We start from the raw sequence: 19995 nt of genomic DNA, 5'->3' as shown, positions 1-19995 counted from the left end.
ATAAGAGTATAAACCCTCTTCTTTTGCATGTCCTACTGTCTCAGTTTTTAACCCGACAACCCTTGCTATGGTTAGGTTTATGCTTCGTACTGACAAATCTGTAGCTAAAGCAGAGCAGCATTTTCTCTGTGCTCATTCATAAATGTTTAGTCGCAGAAAGAGCTTAAAGCGGGAGTCCGCCGGGACTCCGCGTTTTTTTTTTTTTTAAAGCCAGCAGCTACAAATACTGCAGCTGCTGACTTTTAAAATAGTGACACTTACCTGTCCAGCGCGCCCGCGATGTCGGCACCCGAAGCCGATCTCTAGATCGTCACTCGGGTGCTGCCGCCGCCATCTTGGGTATGGGAATCAGGAAATGAAGCCTTTCGGCTTCATTTCCCGGTTCCCTACTGCGCATGCGCGGGTAGCGCTGCGCAATAAGGACGGTCCCCGCTGCCTCTGGGATCTGTGTGTTTCCCAGCAGGCAGCGGGGCACTTGCGGAAGGGGGCGGGCACTTGCGGAAAGGGGCGTAATCTACGCCCCTTTCCGCAGAGAGCTATCCCGGAAGTGGGTGCAGTTACCTGGATTATCCAGGTAACTGCACCCCCCTCCCCCCTGAAAGGTGCCAATTGTGGCGCCGGAGGGGGGGGGGGGAGGATTCCGATGAGCGGAAGGTCCATTTTAGGGTGGACCTCCGCTTTAATGATCATAGCAGTAAATGGGTACCATCTTATGCCCCATACACACGATCGGACTTTCTGCCAACAAAACCGTGGATTGTTGCTCGAAGGTTGTTGGCTCAAACTTGTCTTGCATACAGATAGTCACACAAATGTTGGCCAACAATTACAAATTTGGGGACGTGGCGACGCACAATATGTACGACGAGCCGAGAAAAAGGAAGTTCAATAGCCAGTGCGGCTCCTCCTGCTTTTTTCTGCTAAGAAACATTTGTTGGCAGAAAGTCCGACAGCATATGTTTAATGGAGCATACACACAGTCGGACTTTCCAACAAGCTCACATCCAACATTTCCCGTCGGAAAATCCGACCGCGTGCACGCGGCATGAGAATTTCCAAATTAATTTATAACAATGCACAGAAGTGGGCCCACGCCCCCACAAACAGCTAGCAAGCTGTTTTACTTCACTGGACATATAGCAGTGGCACAAATCTCTCCTGCATGGCTTTTGTAGGCTGCCAGTCTCCTCCTTTAGTTCAGCCCTAGGCAGGAGTATCAGACTGCGGCCCTTATGGTTAAAAAAAAAACACCCGTCTATGATTAAAGAAGCTATCGCATTAGGAGCATAACCTTACCTCGTTCTGAAATAGAAAAAAAAAAAAAATCGATCTCAAGCAGAGTTCAGTTGCTCCCTCCACCTGTTTGTGTGAACATGCTGGGTAAGGATGAGCTCCGGGCGTGTTCGCACACCCCACGTGCAGAGCCCGGCAGGAAGTCGGCACTGCGCTGCGCTACTCACAGGCAGCAAGACATTTCCCGTTCTCTGCAGCCGCGCATTGGGACAATGTCTCACTGCCTGCGCTTAGCGCAGTGCCGACTTCCTGGGGGGCTCTGCACGTGGGGTGTGCAAACACGCCGGAGCTTATCCTTAATGCTGGGCCTCACTGGTCAAAGCAGGCAATTACTGGGACCCAGCCACAGTACACCACACCCCGTGCTGTCAAATGGATCAGGTTTGCAAGAAAAGCATGTACAGCTCTGTCTTTAACTTGAAGATGCTCGCTTCCCCTCTGCTCTGAGGATACGTCTTTCAATAAGTGACGGCACATGCATCGTGACATCGCTGGTCTTGGGCAAGACATTGATGCCACAGACCACAACTGTCAAAGCTTATTAGTTATCTCCTTTACAGCAGCATGGTCAGACAATGATTTAGGGGAAAAAAGGGGGTGGGGGTTTGGACACGGTCGACCACGCTAGCTCTGGAAACACTGCACCATCAAAATATGCATGTAGCACTATGTCCCTAGGAAAACAAACAAAATCGTGTGAATGGTGAGAAGACTTCTTTCATTTAACAGAGCAGAGAAGGTATATTCCTACCTGGCCCCTTGCATCCTCCGGCATGGATTTAATGTGCATCTTTTTCAAGCACCGTATAACTCCATCATAAAATTGCACAGTATATGTTCCTAAAACAGTATAGAAATACCAGAACATTACCCATACAATAGACTGTAGTATAAATTTGATACAACTTTAGAGCTTTGTTACATGAACAATTCAAATGAGAAATTGTACCAGAATATTGCATTATAGTGTGCGTTTCTTCCTAAAAAAATGATATAGAACTATTGTTGTTTGTTTTCTACAAACATACTGGTTGTCATTTAAAGCAGAACTTTACCACTTGCAAGGTGGGGCAGCTTGTGTCATAGTGTAACCCTATATGTTCAGCATACTGCCACATTAAGGGTTCATTTACACTTGCTTCAAAATGTGGCTTTGGACACTCTTTTTGAAAGCACTCTGAATACCAAAGCGTCTGTTACTAAATAAAATGTTTACCTTACAGTCCTGTTCACAGGTTGTTTGCTTTGCTTCAAAAATTATACCCCATGTCACTTTCTTGGTGCTTCAAAGCATCTCAAAAGTCTCCATAGAAGTCTATGACAATCCACGCTAACAGCACCTGAAGCTTTTGAGAGGTTTTTATTCAGCTTTGCTTTGTTTTGGAGGTATTGAAGATATGAGATATCCCAGGATGCACTGGGAAACCAACAAGTCAACCGGAAAGACGTCATCAGCAGTCACGTCTGATTCATATATTCTGGAAGTGTCTGGTACAGACCTCATATCCGGAGGAGCAAAAAGCAAGGTCCGGACAGGAGCAGCTAGCAGACAGTGTGCAACATGGGAATGCTATAGCGGAAGGTGAGCAAGGACCAGAGAGAGAGAGAGGACTGAGAGGCAGAGGATCAGTAGAGCTAGGGGACCGGAGAAGGATAAACTAGATGTCACACATGTGGTGAGCAGCGTGGGAGCAATATAGCAGGAGGTGAGCGGAGACAGGAGAGAGAAGTGGCTTAGCAAACCAGAGGAGCAGAAAAGCTGTGGGATACTACTGAGTGGGGCATCAGCAGAGCTGGCGGTTACTACTGAGTGGGGCATCAGCAGAGCTGGGGGTTACTACTGAGTGGGGCATCAGCAGAGCTGGGGGTTACTACTGAGTGGGGCATCAGCAGAGCTGGGGGTTACTACCGAGTGGGGCATCAGCAGAGCTGGGGGTTACTACCGAGTGGGGCATCAGCAGAGCTGGGGGTTACTACAGAGTGGGGCATCAGCAGAGCTGGGGGTTACTACAGAGTGGGGCATCAGCAGAGCTGGGGGTTACTACTGAGTGGGGCATCAGCAGAGCTGGGGGTTACTACTGAGTGGGGCATCAGCAGAGCTGGGGGTTACTACTGAGTGGGGCATCAGCAGAGCTGGGGGTTACCACTGAGTGGGGCATCAGCAGAGCTGGGGGTTACTACTGAGTGGGGCATCAGCAGAGCTGGGGGTTACCACTGAGTGGGGCATCAGCAGAGCTGGGGGTTACTACTGAGTGGGGCATCAGCAGAGCTGGGGGTTACTACTGAGTGGGGCATCAGCAGAGCTGGGGGTTACTACTGAGTGGGGCATCAGCAGAGCTGGGGGTTACTACTGAGTGGGGCATCAGCAGAGCTGGGGGTTACTACCGAGTGGGGCATCAGCAGAGCTGGGGGTTACTACCGAGTGGGGCATCAGCAGAGCTGGGGGTTACTACCGAGCGGGGCATCAGTAGAGGTGGGGGTTACTACCGAGTGGGGCATCAGCAGAGCTGGGGGTTACTACTGAGTGGGGCATCAGCAGAGCTGGGGGTTACTACTGAGTGGGGCATCAGCAGAGCTAGAGGTTACTACTGAGTGGGGTATCAGCAGAGCCAGGGGTTACTACTGAGCAGGGAATCAGCAGAGCTGGGGATACCAATGAGTGGGGCATTAACAGAGCTGGGGGTAATAATGAGCAGGGGATCTGCTGAACGAGGATACCAATGAACTGGGGATCTGATGAATAGGGCTACTAATGAGCTGGGGATCTGATTAATATGGGTACTAATGAGATGGGGGATCTACTGAATAGGGGTACTACTGAGCCAATTTAAAACACATTGAAAATGAACAAACACACATTGCATTTGCCAAGCTTCATTAAAGCATGACACAGCAAAAAGCATGTTGAAGCAGTAGGCGCTTTAATGTGTGTTAAAGTTGAAGCAAGTGTAGATGAGCCCTAAGGCTTACTCACCCTAAAATTTTACCTCCTTTATTGAGTTGATTTATTGAGTTGATTTATCAAGTGACATCTGTGCTGCCCCTCATCTCTCTGTCAATGGCTGCTGACACGTTCTGCCAGTATTCTTTCAGGTCCAGCATCATCCAGCTCCACCCTTGGACAGCGGCTGATGATGTAACACCTGTGCATGCACGCACAATGAAGTTACATCTCCCTGGTAGCACATTCTAATCCCTTTATATATGAGACAGGAATGTACTAGAAGCAAGGGAAAGACTATTTTCAGCAGACGAGTATTTGCATGTCTCTTCTGCCAAAAAATCTCTACTTCTTACAATTTTTTGCTTTTAGTTCCAATTATAGAAAACAAGTTGGGAGAAATGCAGTGGCTGTTAACGGTAATCTCCTTCTATACGTCAGCTTAACTGATTGTCTATGGCTTCAATACTCCGACACAGACCATAATCGAGCACAAGCGTCAAAGTCAAAGCTTATTTTCGGCATACCTCTTTCAGGACATTGAGCTAGAAAGTACTCAAATCATTGGATCAACATGACAGCAAAGGAAGCCGCACTTTCATATGCAAAAGGTCTGAAATAGCAGCCTCCATCGTCACAAAGGTTTCCTTTAAAATAGATCTAAATCCAAGAATAAAAATTTAGCATATTGCAGCCTGCCAGCCCATCAATGTGGTGGTGACAGCAGTTTTCTTTTATTTTCACCTGGCGATCCTGCCAGTAACACGATGCATGTCCAAAGGTGATAAACCTCGCTCACTGTACCATACCCATGTAGGAGCAGCATTGTCGTCCTAGATCAAGAAGTACATTAACGCTTTAAATCCCCCCACCCACACCCTCTTCTCCCTTTAACCACTTGGGATCCGCGCTATTGCCAAATGACGGCATTAGCGCGGATCTACTTTTCCGGGACTACGTCTATTGACGTCGTCCCGTGCACGAGCGGCCTGCGCGCCCCCTGAGGGGCGCGCGCGGCGCGCTCTGTGATCGGTGAGTCCATGAGACTCGCCTGATCACCGATCCGTGGAAGGGGTCGATCCCGACCCCTTATCACGTGATCAGCTGTCAGCCAATGACAGCTGATTATGTGATAGAACGGAGCCGGTAAAAAAAAAAGCCGATCACCGGCGGCCGTGATCGGGACATCAGTCCCGATCACGGCCAGCAATACAAGCCACCACCTGCCCCCTGCCAGTGCCCACCTGCCCGCTGAAGTGCCATCCTGAATAAAAGTGCCCCCCGTCAGTGCCCACAGTGCCACCCACAGTGCCACCCACAGTGCCCACAATCTGCCTCAAAGGTGCTGCACCCCAGTGCCGCCCATCAGTGCCCAGCAGTGCCGCCCATCAGTGCCGCCCATCAGTGCCCAGCAGTGCCGCCCATCAGTCCCATCTATCAGTGGTACCTATCAGTGCCCATCCGTACCACTTATCCGTGCCATCTTATCTGTGCCCATCTTTGCCCATCAGTGCCGCCTTATCTGTGCCCATCGGTGCCGCCTTATCTGTGCCCATCAGTGCCGCCCACCAGTGCAGCCCATCAGTGCCCACCAGTGCAGCCCATCAGTGCGGTCCAGTGCAGCCCATCAGTGCGGTCCAGTGCAGCCCATCAGTGCGGTCCAGTGCAGCCCATCAGTGCGGTCCAGTGCAGCCCATCAGTGCCCACCAGTGCAGCCCATCAGTGCCCACCAGTGCAGCCCATCAGTGCCCACCAATGCAGCCCATCAGTGCCCACCAATGCAGCCCATCAGTGCCCACCAATGCAGCCCATCAGTGCCCACCAATGCAGCCCATCAGTGCCCACCAATGCAGCCCATCAGTGCCCAACAATGCAGCCCATCAGTGCCGCCTAATCAGCGCACTTAAATGAAGGAGAAAAATGACCCGTTTGCTAAATTTTATAACAAACTATTAAAACATGATTTTTTTTTTTTTTTTGCATTTTTTTTGTTTTAGCAAAAAATAAAACTCCGAGCTGTAACTAAATACCACCAAAAGAAAGCTCTATTTGTGGGAAAAAAATGATAAAAATTTAATTTGGGTACAGTGTTGTATGACCGCGCAATTGTCATTCAAAGTGCATCAGCACTGAAAGCTGAAAATTGGTCTGGGACTGAGGGGGGTTTAAGTGCCCAGTAAGCAAGTGGTTAATTTGGGGGGGGGGGGTGGGGGGGAGTTCCGCAGTTCTATGAGGTGAACTCACTCCCTATGCCTGGAGTGTAAACTTTCCCTAGGCATGTTAAAGGATTTGGCTAGGAAAATAGTCAAAGTTGGGTTGGGAGATATTTGGGGCTAAATCGGCAGTCGTAGAAATTCCAAATAGAGCCAGGCCAGCTTTAAAATGTTTGTTACCCTAAAAGAAAAAAATAATCCTGTCCCTTTAAAGTAATTTGGCCCCCTATATCACCTGAAATACCTGGATCTCCCTTCTGTAAACCGAAGACTGTTTATCATGGCTGCTGAGCCGTGACACAGTGGTCAGTTTACTTGTCCACTCTCTCCTCTGTCGTTCCCCCCCGCTATCATAACTTTCTTATTTTCTGGCAATCCCCTGTGTTAATGCAATGTCTTCAGTCTGTGCTTTATTAAAAAAATGCCTCTGTTAACCTTATTTCCAAGTGCCACTCAGCACTCCCATGACTGGCCACCTCTCATCCTTACCTCTCCTCCTCCCAACTGATGTCAGCAGGGAAATCTCGGCTATCAGATCGGGAGAGGCGCCGGTCACGTGAGCGCCGAGTGCCGCTCGGAAATAAGGTATTCAGGGGCATATTTTTAATGAAGCACAGACACTGGAGACTTTGCAATATCTAGCATAGAGGATTGCCAGAAAGTTATAAAGTGGGTTTACTACTTTAAATGGTAAGTGTTCTGTTTTTTCCTCACTGTGCAGGCAGAATCCCTGTAATAGTTAAGCCCAGTACAAACATTCAGAAAATCGTGCAAAACTGCTTTAAAATTGATTTACGATAATCTGAGCGTTAGTACACAGCTTTTGAGAGCCAATCACGACAATTCATGCAAAGTTACCCGATAGGACAAGCAGGAAAATGTTTCTCATATGATACCAGACAAAGATTTTTGTTTAATGAGTACAGTTGTTGTCCAAAAATACAATACAAATACACTACAACACATCACTTCAGAGTTTTAATTCTGTCATACAAGAATATTCATAACTTTAGTAACCTCTTATGATAATCTCATCGTGTGTACCAGGTATTAAAGTGGTTGTAAACCCTTGTTACACCACTTATACCTACAGGTAAGTCTATAATAAGCCTTGCCTGTAGGCACTGTAAATATCATTTACCATATACGCTTGCGCTGACGTCATTGGCGCATGTGCACTGAAGTGACGGCTCGATTGTGCCGTTTCTAAAGCCCCGTGCCGTGACCGGCAGCTCCCACACACATGCACAGCAGTGGCGTCATCGCGGCTCCGACCAGTCACAGCACCGGAGCCCGCAAACCCAGAAATAACTCCAGGAGAAATGTTGCTGGTCACAGCAGTGTACGGAACCGCTGCAACAGCTTCGATCTACGGTAAGTATTTAATAATGAGCTAGTATTGTGATGCATATGCTCATTATGCCTCTGTCTTACTGAGTGTTTTTTTTATGGATTTACAACCACTTTAAAGCAGTACTAAACCCAAAATGTAATATATTGCTGCAGATCATCAATCATTAGATGTGGTGGCTGCATTCATTTTCTGTTTTTTAGGCTTTATTCCCCTCTGTTTTCACCTAATGATTTGGCCAGTAACACACACCCTGTATTAAAGTTCCCCCACTCTGGATGAAGGAGTAAAGGGGGCATCTTTGGACAGCAGTATTGTCAGATGGGGGGGTCAGGGGGGATAGATGGACTAGCAGATTTAAAGACAACCAATGGAACCTAAACTCCAGCTCACACTGCAGTTACAGCAACAGTTTTTTTCCTTTGGGATAAAGGTTTTACATGAATAAACAAAAGCCAATCTTTGTAAGCATCCCTGTCAGTGGCAAATGGTTTGTCTCAACACTAACTGTTACATCTGCAGGAGAGTTGTTCTGTTGAAAAAAACAAAAAAAAAAAAACAGACTTACTGGGCAGATCACCAGGTGAAAATAAAGGAAAGAAGCCTAAGAACTAACACAAATGCAGACATTACAGTTAAGAATTTGTAAGCTGCAATGCAATAAATGTTTGACTTCGGGTTTAATACTGCTTTAACTGTATTAGAAAAATAAATAAATCAGGTCTCCTGTACTGGCCCCTGATGATGCATGTTTATGACAAAACGTTGGGTGGAGCTAAGGACGTGTGACGTAGGACGCTGACTGGGACCCGGCGGCCATTTTGTTGGTTGGAAACACAAGTTGTTTCCCCTTGCCTGTCAGATTTCTCAATCATGTGAGTGTTAGTTTTATCCTTTAATAAATACCTGGATGTTTGCGCAATGAACGGTCTTCTTTCTTATATTGATGTGGATATTTGAGTTTAATAAGTGGAAATCCATTCTATGGAGGAGGCTTTAGAGGCCTTTATTTCCCCTTATTTCCATATTGAATGAGACGTTTTGACCTTCTGTGGAGTTAATCGATCTGTGGAGGAGGATTTCTGGGTTCATAACCTATATACACATTTAATGTGTGTACCCTGCACACTGATGGTAATAGTCAGTAGTATTTGGGTGTCAATGGTGGCTTTCCTATTTGTCCTTATCCGGATTGATTAACTAGAGGACTTCAATCGTCTTCAACCAATTGCATTTTTTGGTGAACTTTCTTTGTATTTATATATATTTTCTAGCGCTGCACCTCTTATATTTTGTCTCATTACAACCATTAATATAGTGTCAGCTGCTTTTTTCTTAGCTTATTACTATTTCTCAAGCGTAACAGATTTGTATTTTTACTCCTGTCCTGTCAGACAGGGCTGTGCTTTGTAGCAGAGCTATGCAAATCTCAACACTGGAAGGACAAAATAAACTAAAGAAATAAAGCAAAAACAAAACAGTTCCTGTACAGTATATGTACAGAATTTGTGAATTTAGCGATTTGCTTAGAGTCCAGCTTCCACGCGAAGGACCAGCATTGGCATTAAAGTACAAAATCCATAAGAAAATATTGCTGGTGCTTTCTTTCAGACCAGTCGTTTGTTCTCATGTGTGTATTGTGTATCATGCTCTGCTGTGTTGTCTCAAAGTCTAGCTCTACCTATTATCTTATGCAACATTCTGATCTTATCCCCCACTCTCCTCCATCTTCATTCTGCAGGACTTATAGGACGCATCTGAGAGCTTCTGATTGGTCAGTGCAGACACGTGCCCACAGGGGGCAAGCACACAGGGGACCGGGAGGGTGAGCAGGATGTAGAGTATTAGTTCACCTTTTAATTTTTCTGAATGGATGAACACTAACTACTATCCCATACCCAGCTGTGCATACTTACCTGTCCTTCACTCTCATACTGTTCCATTCAGTTGCCAGGAGAAAAAATGTGCCCAACTCCTCTTCCTGCCTTGTGACAGTACTGGTGCTTTGTGACTAGCCCAGCTATTGTCACATAGTACAGGAATGCTCAAATCATTTTGCCTGTACATGCAGTTCCAGGCACTGGGCAGGTGTTTGCTGTTTTTTTACATTTACCTCTGCTGCGTGCAAGCAGCAGGGTTCAATTTATTTTAAGCCAGCAATTCTCTTTTCACTAAAAGCGATCTGAGAGGCTAATTAGCCACTGGATCACGTTTACAAGCAGCGGGAGGGGTTGTTGTCCCCCCTCCCACCACTCACTGGTGTCTCTCAGGGTTAACGCTCTCATCAGTGAGCATGGGAAAAAAAATCCAGCGGTTCGCGCAACAGGTGAGGAAACAGGTCTATCCTCACTTTTATGATCTAGGAGGCCGGGAGGGGCATCATGATGTCACTTCTGGTTTAGGGTGGATGCGCTTGTACTGTGTGTTTTCATGTGCGAGGGCAACCTAAAGGAATAAAGTTTTTTCACTTGGTGCCGGAGTCTCATTTACTCGCTTAGCAGATGCAAGGTTTCTCACCTGCTAGTCCCTGGGTGTGGTGCTGGAGACAGGCAGGGAGGGGATTAGGAGTAGGAAACAGCACAATGTTAAAAAAAATTAAAGTTTAGGTCGAACATAAAGCCCCTTTCTAATTTTAAAAGCCTCAGACATTCCTAAAAGCACCTCTGCCTAATAAAAAAAAAACATCAACCCTTCACCTTATTTATATATGGTTTAGGTTCAATTTTTTTTTATCAGGACAAGTAGCTTGTCTTGAGGGACAAGTAGATTGTGATCCCAATTTAGTCCCTTGGACAAGTAGGTTTTTTAAAAATGTCCAAACCCCTGCATGGTAGCAGGGAGAAAATCCTCTAAAGAATATTCTACAGGAGAAGCTTTACAAAACAAAATACCATTATACTATGTGATGCCATAATGATATGGGCAGCCTATATAAATTTATCTGATATAAATTTTACCATAGTTCCATTTTAATTCCAAATGCACACAGAAGCGTAACCGTTACCTTCCTAGATATGTTGCTGATCATGCACACGCTTCCACTGATGTAAAACTAAGGTCAACCCACAAGTCTGACACCACTGTACAAACCTTCTTTATTTATGGCCTCGATCTTGGCAGGATAATACCGACAGTCGGTCCAGCGCGCTAAAACCTCTTCTCCTTCATTGAAATCCTACAAAATGTCAATAATGATATTTTAGACTGAAATTATTTTATTTTTTTCATTTTTTACAATAAGCTACAAAAAGGCCCTTATCTTGTTTACACTTTCAGTTTGCACCATAAAAGAGCTAAAAACTTACGCAGTTCTCCTCATCGTCTCTTAGTCCTTCCTTTCGCAAAGAAGGCCTTTCCAGAGGACGGATCCGACTACTGTCCCAATCGATCCACTCATCATATCGGCTGCTCCAACGCTCAAAATGCACCAACATTTTCCCCTCTTCATAGTCCATCTTCTCTATCTTGGATGGGTACCTGGAGAAATTAATAACATCAAGATGAAATATTGAATAGGGGACCTCTCAAAAGAGGACTTTGTACATTGAACAAGCAGTTTTACACATTTGGTAAGGTTGAATAAAGACACCAGTCCAACCTGTGTGGGTGTGTGTTCATATTAAAAAAACATTCCCATATCCCTGTATACTGTTTTGGCCAAGATGCACAACTAAGTGCTCTTTAAACTATCTATACTTCCAGCTGACACCACCGATTGTGGAGGGGAACCGTCTCTCCTCCAATTTAACTGAGTGGCCCCGTGTCTCCTTACACTCCCCGAGACGGAACAGTTTATTCCCTATGCTAAAATCACCATTGAGGTATTTGTATAATCATCATCATATCTCCTCTCAAGTGTTTCTTCTCCAGGGAGAATAAGTTTAATGTTTGCAGTCTTTCCTCATAACAGAGGTTCTCCAGTCCCCTTATTAGCTTTGTTGCCCTTGTTGTGGGTTGGTAACCATAACTGGACGGAATACTCCAGATGTGACCAGAGTTTTGTAAAGCGGCTGAATTACAGTTTAATCTCTGGAGTAAATTCCCTTTTTAATGCATGCTAATAGTCTTCTTGCTGCAGCTTGGCATTACATGCCATCGCTGAGCCCAGGATTAACTAGGACCCCAAGATCTTTCTCCATCCTGGATTTCCCCAGAGGTTCTCCCCCTAGAGAGTAGCTTGCTTTCATATTCTTAGCCACCAAGTGCATTACTTTACATTTTTCAAAATCAAATCTAATTTGCCATGTAGTTGTCCTCATTTTATTTTATTTAGGTCTTCTTGTAAAGTTTCAATATCCTGCAGTGAAGTAATTGCCCTACATAGCTTTGCATCATCAGCAAACATTGAGATTGAGCCATTTATACCGACCTCTATATAATTTATGATTACCGTAATATAAACAGAATTGGTACCAGGACAGAGCCCTGGGGTACCTCATTTACCACACGCTATTTATTACCACCCTTCGGACGTACCCCTGTGGCCAGTTTTCTATCCAGGTCCAAACCTTGTGGTCCATGCCTACAGACCTCAATTTGTAATTTAAACATGTATGTAGAACTGTATTGAATGTTTTTGCAAAATACAGATATACCATGTCCATGGGCCTTCCTTTATCTGGATGACAGGCTCACTACCCTGTAGAATATTAGCAGATTGGTTTGGCAAAAACGACCTTTCATAAATCCATGCCGATTACTACTAATGATATGGTCTTCATCAACACTTTCTTGGATATAGTCCCTTATCATCCCCTCCAATAGTTTACATACTATTGATGTTAGACTGATCGGCCTTACAGGAAAATCTATCAAGGCTTCATTCAAACAGTATTTTATTGTCAACGGAGGAAAGAATCCAGCAGATTCCTGCAGCTAGAATCACTTACTAGAAACAGAAGATATAAAAGCTTATCAGATCACATCTGTGTCCATTAGGCTTTGTTACAGAGGGGTGTCAACATGGGCGACAGCACTGTATAGGGGATCCCTGTCAAGCCAGCAGTGGAGAACCATGTGGTGTAGTTACAGCAAGAGCAGCAGTGCTGTGAGAACCAGCATGGAATGCAGGACCCGGAAGTGCCGTCAAAGAGGGCAGGACGTGTTTTGCAGCATCCTCATTACCTCCTTCACACTGTTGTGTGATCTGATGAGCTTTAATATCTTCTGATTATAGCCTTTTTAATCCATTTGTGGCAGTTGCATCTGCTCAGCCTGTGCAAAGCAATGGCAGCCTGACAGCAACCACAGCTGTGTCCTGGATGGAAGCTGCCTGCATCGTGGGGAGATCTGTCCTCAACTGCAGGAAATCGCTCCATGTGCAATTACATTCACACACCGGCGGATGCTTGCTTCAACATTGCTTTTCCGCATTTACCTGTGAATTTAGCTGCAGGAATCCATTGGATTCTTGCCTCAAATGGCAAATAAAATACTGCGAATGATCCCATAAACAAACAATTGACACAAAGGAGAACTTAATAGAAAAATGAAACAACAGCTATATTTAAAAAATACTTGCTGGGAGCCGTGGCTTGTTGCATGGAGCTGCAGGACGGGACTTGCAGCAGCTCCCAGTCCTGATGGCTCCATCGGAGCTATATCTTCCTCCACGGCACCCAGATGGTTAAGAGCAAACCCAAAGACCTTAACAAGCCCAGCGGCGGCCATCGCAGCGGCAACTTGGGCCATTTTATGACCCGGCCCTTGGCTGCATCCATACCCAAGGCCACATCCAAGAGGGCACTGGCGTTGTCCTCCCTGGTCTGCTTAGATCATGCACCAGATAACAGGCAAGTGAGCCCCAGAGCCCGCTCTGCTTCCCCTGCGGACTCAGATCGCCCCACACACCACTCTCAGAGTCCCTTACAAGCCTCACTGTGCTAAGCAGACGGATGGGATATGGAGTCCCAGATGAGGTCCCTCCACACCTACATGTGCTCCCTGCCTACTAAAGTGGACTTTGAGCGCTACTGCTAAACGCATAGAAAAGACCTACAGGCAGGAGATTACTGAGATTAAAAAAAGATCTGGGGGTCTGCATGGAGGACATTAAAAATACCACTGATGGTCTGTGCACCGCATTACAGTCCCATGAGGAGACTGCTGAACGCTCATACAGTCATTCTGTAACAGCTTATGTATCAGCAGGATGATATGGAAAACGGGAACAGAAGGAACAACATTAGGATCTGTGGTATTCCTGAAACAGTGGAACACAGACCTGGCAGGTGATGCAACAGCCATCTTTAACCAGCTGCTCCAACGGCCTAAAGAGACACCTATTGAACTTGACAGTGTACAGGACCTCAGGCCTGGGAAATCATTATCCCTCTTTCCCCCGTGACACGCTCCGCAGGGTGCACCTCTATAAAGATCAAAGATGAAATCATGCGAGCTGCCAGCACACAAGACTCCATCTTACTCAATGACACCCCTGTTAAGCTCCTGCCAGACCTATCACACACAACACTGGCCATGAGACGCTGACTGAAACTGGTGACGTCATTCCTAAAGGAGAAGCACATTAAATACTAATGGTGGTTCCCATTCATGCTCCGTGTCCCTCACGAAGGAAAGACGGCCCCGCTCTGCACCTTGAGAGATTTACCAAATTTCCGGAGCACATTGGAACTCTCTCAGGTTTTCCTGCCCGATTGGCCCTTTTCCCCCCTACAACCCCTGGCCTACCATTTCTCCCTCAATGGCAGAAGACAGGCAAGAATAAACGTTCCAGATCCTCTTCTGCTACCTCAAGATGGTGGACACTGCCTAAGTTTATCTCATTGCACTGACTTCTATTGCCTTATTTTTCCTTTATTGGGCCCAGAACATTATATTGCCCTCACTCAGGACTGCCATCCTGCACTTGTTCTCCTGTTGGGTCTACTTCGTGACACCTTCTATTACTACTATAACATATATTGGTTTTAAGTCCTTTGCTCAGGTTTTTTTCTTTTGATATTTTTGGTTACTGCAGAGACTTAGGTTTTATGCCTTTGAATATACATACGTTCATTTCCTTGTTTCTCCCCTCAACTCTCTGCCCTTACCCCTCCCATACCCTTGTTTCCTCATTGCGACACTGTGAGGCCTCAGGACCCTCCCGCAGTCACATCTGGGAGGATTACATGTTTCCTGCACACAGTTATCCGTTTATTGCTGTATAAATTTAAGGTATTTTTGTTCATGTGCTTAACTCCACATCTTCCCCGTGGATTCCCAGGACCAGCTTCCGATGCTTTGCACAGTTATCCCCCCCTTAGGACCTAAAGAAACTATGCACTATATATTTTACAGACAGCTCTCATTCTTAGATACAGTACTATGTTTCTTAAATGGTCAATTACTGCCACGTAGTGGCCTGTCATATTTACTCAGATATTGTTTTTCTTTTTTTTTTTTTTTCTCTGCGTTTCTTCTCCTTCAACTATGCCTCACTCCGATCCCTTATTTCCTTTTGTTGGACGTGTCTGATGGGAAACTCTGTCACGTGAGTATTTTTAAGCAGCCAATTTCCTATTTCTCTCCCTCCTCCTCATGTTACCACCCTGTCATCACGTGATGACACTACACTATCATCTTTTAATTGTAGGGGTTTTAACACCCCAGAGAAGAGAAGCCAGATCTTATACCATTTCCATAATGCACGATCCAAAAACCTGCTTCTCCAAGAGACGCGTTTCTGTGGTACGGAAAACCCTGCTATTGGTAATCCCCATTTCCATAAATGGTACAACAGTACGAACCCACAGACCAAAATCAAGAGGGGTATCCATAGCCGTTAGCCTAAAACGTTCAATCCGGAGGTAGTGCACTCCCTCATTGGGGGGGGGGGGGGGGGTACCAGCATCATTACTCCTAATTGACAAGCCTGTAGATAGTCATTAGCTGGCCACACCTAGTTCTGCTAACTACATTTTGGATTGACAGCACTGCCTCTGTGTAGTTTTGCTGGAAAATAAATCAATGTATGATGGAGTTCAGTAGGTCAAGCAGGGAGGACTGACAACGAAAGTTGGGATTTCAGTACGGCAGGGTCACCAATTTGTAAAGGAAGGGGAAAGGGGGGGGGGATAATGGGACTTTATTATTTCCACCCTTCCTTTACAAGTAACAGGGAAGGAGACATATGTACTATTATAGTCGTTGCCCCATATGAAGTCCTAACATTCTTTTTTCTTTATAGGGTCACTAAGTTATCAACTCAAACAGGATGTTAGGAGCTCACTGGATTTGTGGCAAATCAACAGGTATTTTTCTGAAACTGCATATTTTTAAAAGGGATGCAGCATGGGGCAATATGCATGTATTGCAGATGTGTACTTTTTTTGTTTAGTTTTTTTTCCCCAGACATACACTTTTAGGCTCCATTCACACTTGTGTGACTCCAAAGTCATGTGATTTCCATTGTGTCTTCGATGCAACTTTGGATGGGTGTGACTTGGATGAGAATTTGGCTCTTGACTGACTGTTGTACAACTGTCTGCACAACTGTCACATTGATAATATTAGGATGCAAGTTTTGAGAGTTTACATTGCAGTCTATGGCACTCAAGTCGCATCAAAGTAGTGCAGGAACCTTTTTAAAGTCACTGCGACCGACTGGCTCATGCAGATATACGTCGGCAGAATGGCACGGCTGTGCAAAGCAATGTATGGGTACGTTTTTCCCTTTAAGAGCCGATGGAGGCGCCCGCAGAACAGCGTGGGGACCCAAGGCGCGATTGCCTTTGGCCACATATGATCGCGGGCACGAGAGCCAGCACTGGGATTTGTGTGTGTGTACACACAAATCCCTGTTCTGTCAGGGGAGAGGAGACGTATTGTTTGTTCTTACAAAGTAGGAACAACGATATGTCTCCTTCCCAGTCAGTCCTATCCCCATATATTTAGAAACACTTAATAGGGAAAACATTTAACCCCTTGATCACCCACCAGTGTTAACCCCTTCCCTACCAGTGACATCTACAGCGTAATCAGTGCATTTGTATAGCTTTTTTTAAACCGTTGCTTTTTTCACGGTTTATAATAAATATATATTTATTACACACACACACACACACACACACACACACACACACACACACACACACACACAAACACACGACCCCTTTTGCAGGTATAGCCATGTAAAACATTTAAAATAAGTGCCTATACTGTTTATAATACAGTAATAAACTGTCTCACCCTGCTATGCACATACTCAGTTCGGCTCCATTTTTAGGCACTGCCGAGTTTGTAGAGGCCAATCGGCTGACAGCCTTAAAGTGGAATTAAACCTTCTTATCCTTTACAGCCAAGGGAGCTGCTTCTGTTTGATCTGCAACTGCCAAGGTGCTGCACATGTGATCAGTTATTATACCAGCCATTTAATGGTTTGACAGTTTAGTTGAGAACACAAGCAAATGTGACAGTTAGCAATCCCGGCAATCCAGGAATGTAACTTTTTTAAACCGTAATATTGGTGGGTTTAGTTCCTCCTTATGATTTACTGCTGTTCAGGGATCTGGGCTTCAGCAAAATGGCAGCCTCCAGCAAAATAAACAATTTACAGTGCACACTAATGCTGGTAACAATTATTAATGTGGAATGTATGTTCCTTACTAGAGAACATTTTTTTTTATCAAGTTGTTATAGGTAAAGTTCCGCTTTAAGTTGCACAGATTTGAACGGCTTTAATTGAAATACATGGGCTGCAACTTGTCATGCGACTTTGGACACAAAGTTGCATAATAAGTCGCACAAGTGTAAATGGAGCTTTACAACCAGCTTTATAAAAGAAGAAACATGCTAGTTTACTTAGTAACATCAAAAATTGTAACGAAGTTAAAGTGGTGTTCCACACAAAAAAAAATGCTTAAAATTCCTTAAAAAAAAAAAATTTTGATTTTTTTTAACTCGCCTCTAAATGCCTGTTGCCAAGGGGTCCCTCGTAGTCTGCCCCCTTCAGTGCCTGGGCTCCTGACGTCACTTCCCCTTGGTGCAGGAAGGGCTCAGCTCCGCCCCATCCCTTCTGTCAGTCATCTGGGACACGTGACAGGTCCCAGATGGCTGCGGGGCCAATCACGGCGCCGCTCGCATATGTGCAGTGAGTGCCTGACTGTGAAGCCACAGCCGGGTACCCACAGTTGCAAAGCCGGCACCGCCGAGAGAAGGGGGGGGGACGAGCGGGGCTTCGCTCCCCCACATCGCTGGACCCTGGGACAGGTAAGTGTCCGATTATTAAAAGTCAGCAGCTGCAGTATTTTTTTATTTATTTTTTTTAAGGGAAACTCTTCTTTAAGTAGGGCACACACTATAAGAAATAAAATCATAAGAAAAATTCCATGAGAGGAGCAATTGTTTGATTTTCTTACAGTGTGTACACAACTTTCAACATTCGAGTCAGACTTTTCAAATGAAAATTTTCAAAGTCACAAACTCCAAATTTTTTTCTTGTACATGAACAGAACAAATGATTTTCATTTAAGGTTTACCATTTTCGTACGAGAAAAATAATAATAATAATAATAATATCGGATACAAAAAACTGTACATGGTCCGGAAAAAAAAAAACACGAGCCTTTGTCATACAGGAATTTTCAAACATTAGTTTTGTCCTCGGTTTCGATGTGCTGTGAAACAGCGAGGAAGACCGGACAAATGTTTTCCCAATTATCTTATAGTGTTAACCCAGCTTTAGGTCGATCTACAACAATGTATTCTAGGATAGAACAGTAATTTACAGCGGGTCATTACAAGATAAGAAACACTGAGGATATAAAAAGGGATCAGAAAGTAAGGAAGCTTCATGCCCCTGTAGCTGTGGGTAATGTACCTCTCATGAAAGTACAATCCATCAAGCTTTTTGCGTTGTGGAAAACCAGAAGATGATTCAAAAGCCCATGTAGCAAAGGCCCGGATTAGGTGAAAATTGTGCTATGTACAGTATCTCACAAAGTAAGTACACCCCTAACATTTTTGTAAATATTTTATTATATCTTTGCATGGGACAACACTGAAGAAATTACACTTTTCTACAATGTAAAGTAGTGAGTGTACAGCTTGTATAAGGCTCGGTTCACACAGGGGGCGACACGGCTTGCCGCGCCCTGCCGCGACCTCAGCGGCGACTTGCAAACGACTTCTTTATAGAAGTCAATGCAAGTCGCCCGAGGTCGCCCAAAAGTAGTACAGGAACCTTTTTTCTAAGTCGGAGCGACTCGAGTCGCTTCTCTTAGAACGGTTCCGTAGTACAGAACGGGGGCAACTTGTCAGGTCGCGGCGCGGCAAGTCGTGTCGCCCCCTGTGTGAACCGAGCCTAAGAGTGTAAATTTGCTGTCCCCTCAAAATAACTCAACACAGCCATTAATGTCTAAACTGCTGGCAACAAAAGCGAGTACACCCCTAAGTGAAAATGTCCAAATTGGGCCCAATTAGCCATTATCCCTCCCCGATGTCATGTGACTTGTTAGTGTTAAAAGGCCTCAGGTGTGAATGGGGAGCAGGCGAGTTAAATTTGGTGTTATCGCTCTCACTCTCTCATACTGGTCACTTGAAGTTCAACATGGCACCTCATGGCAAAGAACTCTGAGGATCTGAAAAAAAAGAATTGTTGCTCTACATAAAGATGGCCTAGGCTATAAGAAGATTGCCAAGATCCCCAAACTGAGCTGCAACATGGTGGCCAAAACCATACAGTTTAACAGGACAGGTTCCACTCAGAACAGGCCTTGCCATGGTCGACCAAAGAAGTTGAGTGCAAGTGTTCAGCATCATATGAGGTTGTCTTTGGGAAATAGACGTATGAGTGCTGCCAGCATTGCTGCAGAGGTTGAAGGAGTGTGGGGGGGGGGGGGGAGGTCAGCCTATTAGTGCTCAGACCATACGCTGCACACTGCATCACATTGGTCTGCATGGCTGGTGTCCCAGAAGGAAGCATCTTCTAAATATGATGCACAAGAAAGCCAGCAGTTTCCTGAAAACAAGCAGGCTAAGGGCATGGATTACTGGAACCATGTCCTGTGGTCTGATGAGACCAAGATAAAAGTTTTTGGTTCAGATGATGTCAAGGGTGTGTGGCGGCAACCAGGTGAGGAGTACAAAGACAAGTGTGTCTTGCCTACAGTCAAGCATGGTGGTGGGAGTGTCATGGTCTGGGGTTACACGAGTGCTGCCGGCACTGGGAAGCTACAGTTCATTGAGGGAATCATGAA

General features: G+C 45.3%; 1 protein-coding gene across 3 annotated transcripts in view; it reads right to left on the bottom strand.

The window, feature by feature from the left end:
• PHF20L1 (PHD finger protein 20 like 1) overlaps positions 1–19995 on the bottom strand; it is a 225665-nt gene that overhangs the window by 155075 nt on the left and 50595 nt on the right. For all 3 annotated transcript variants that reach the window (XR_013277714.1, XM_077493366.1, XM_077493365.1), the window contains exons 3-5: positions 11104–11275; positions 10889–10973; positions 2045–2133 (exon numbers count right to left, since the gene is read on the bottom strand). Coding sequence is in view for 2 of the 3 variants with exons in the window: in XM_077493366.1 (XP_077349492.1) it covers positions 2045–2133; positions 10889–10973; positions 11104–11275 (346 nt within the window). In the remaining variant the exon portion in view is untranslated. The remainder of the gene's footprint in view (positions 1–2044; positions 2134–10888; positions 10974–11103; positions 11276–19995) is intronic.

The sequence above is a fragment of the Lithobates pipiens genome, unplaced genomic scaffold, assembly GCF_037356315.1.
Source record: "Lithobates pipiens isolate NorthernLeopardFrog02 unplaced genomic scaffold, aLitPip1_a1.2 Scaffold_19, whole genome shotgun sequence".
Lineage (NCBI taxonomy): Eukaryota > Metazoa > Chordata > Amphibia > Anura > Ranidae > Lithobates > Lithobates pipiens.
The sequence above is the reverse complement of the archived record's forward strand: the minus strand, read 5'-3'. Positions and strand labels throughout refer to the sequence as shown.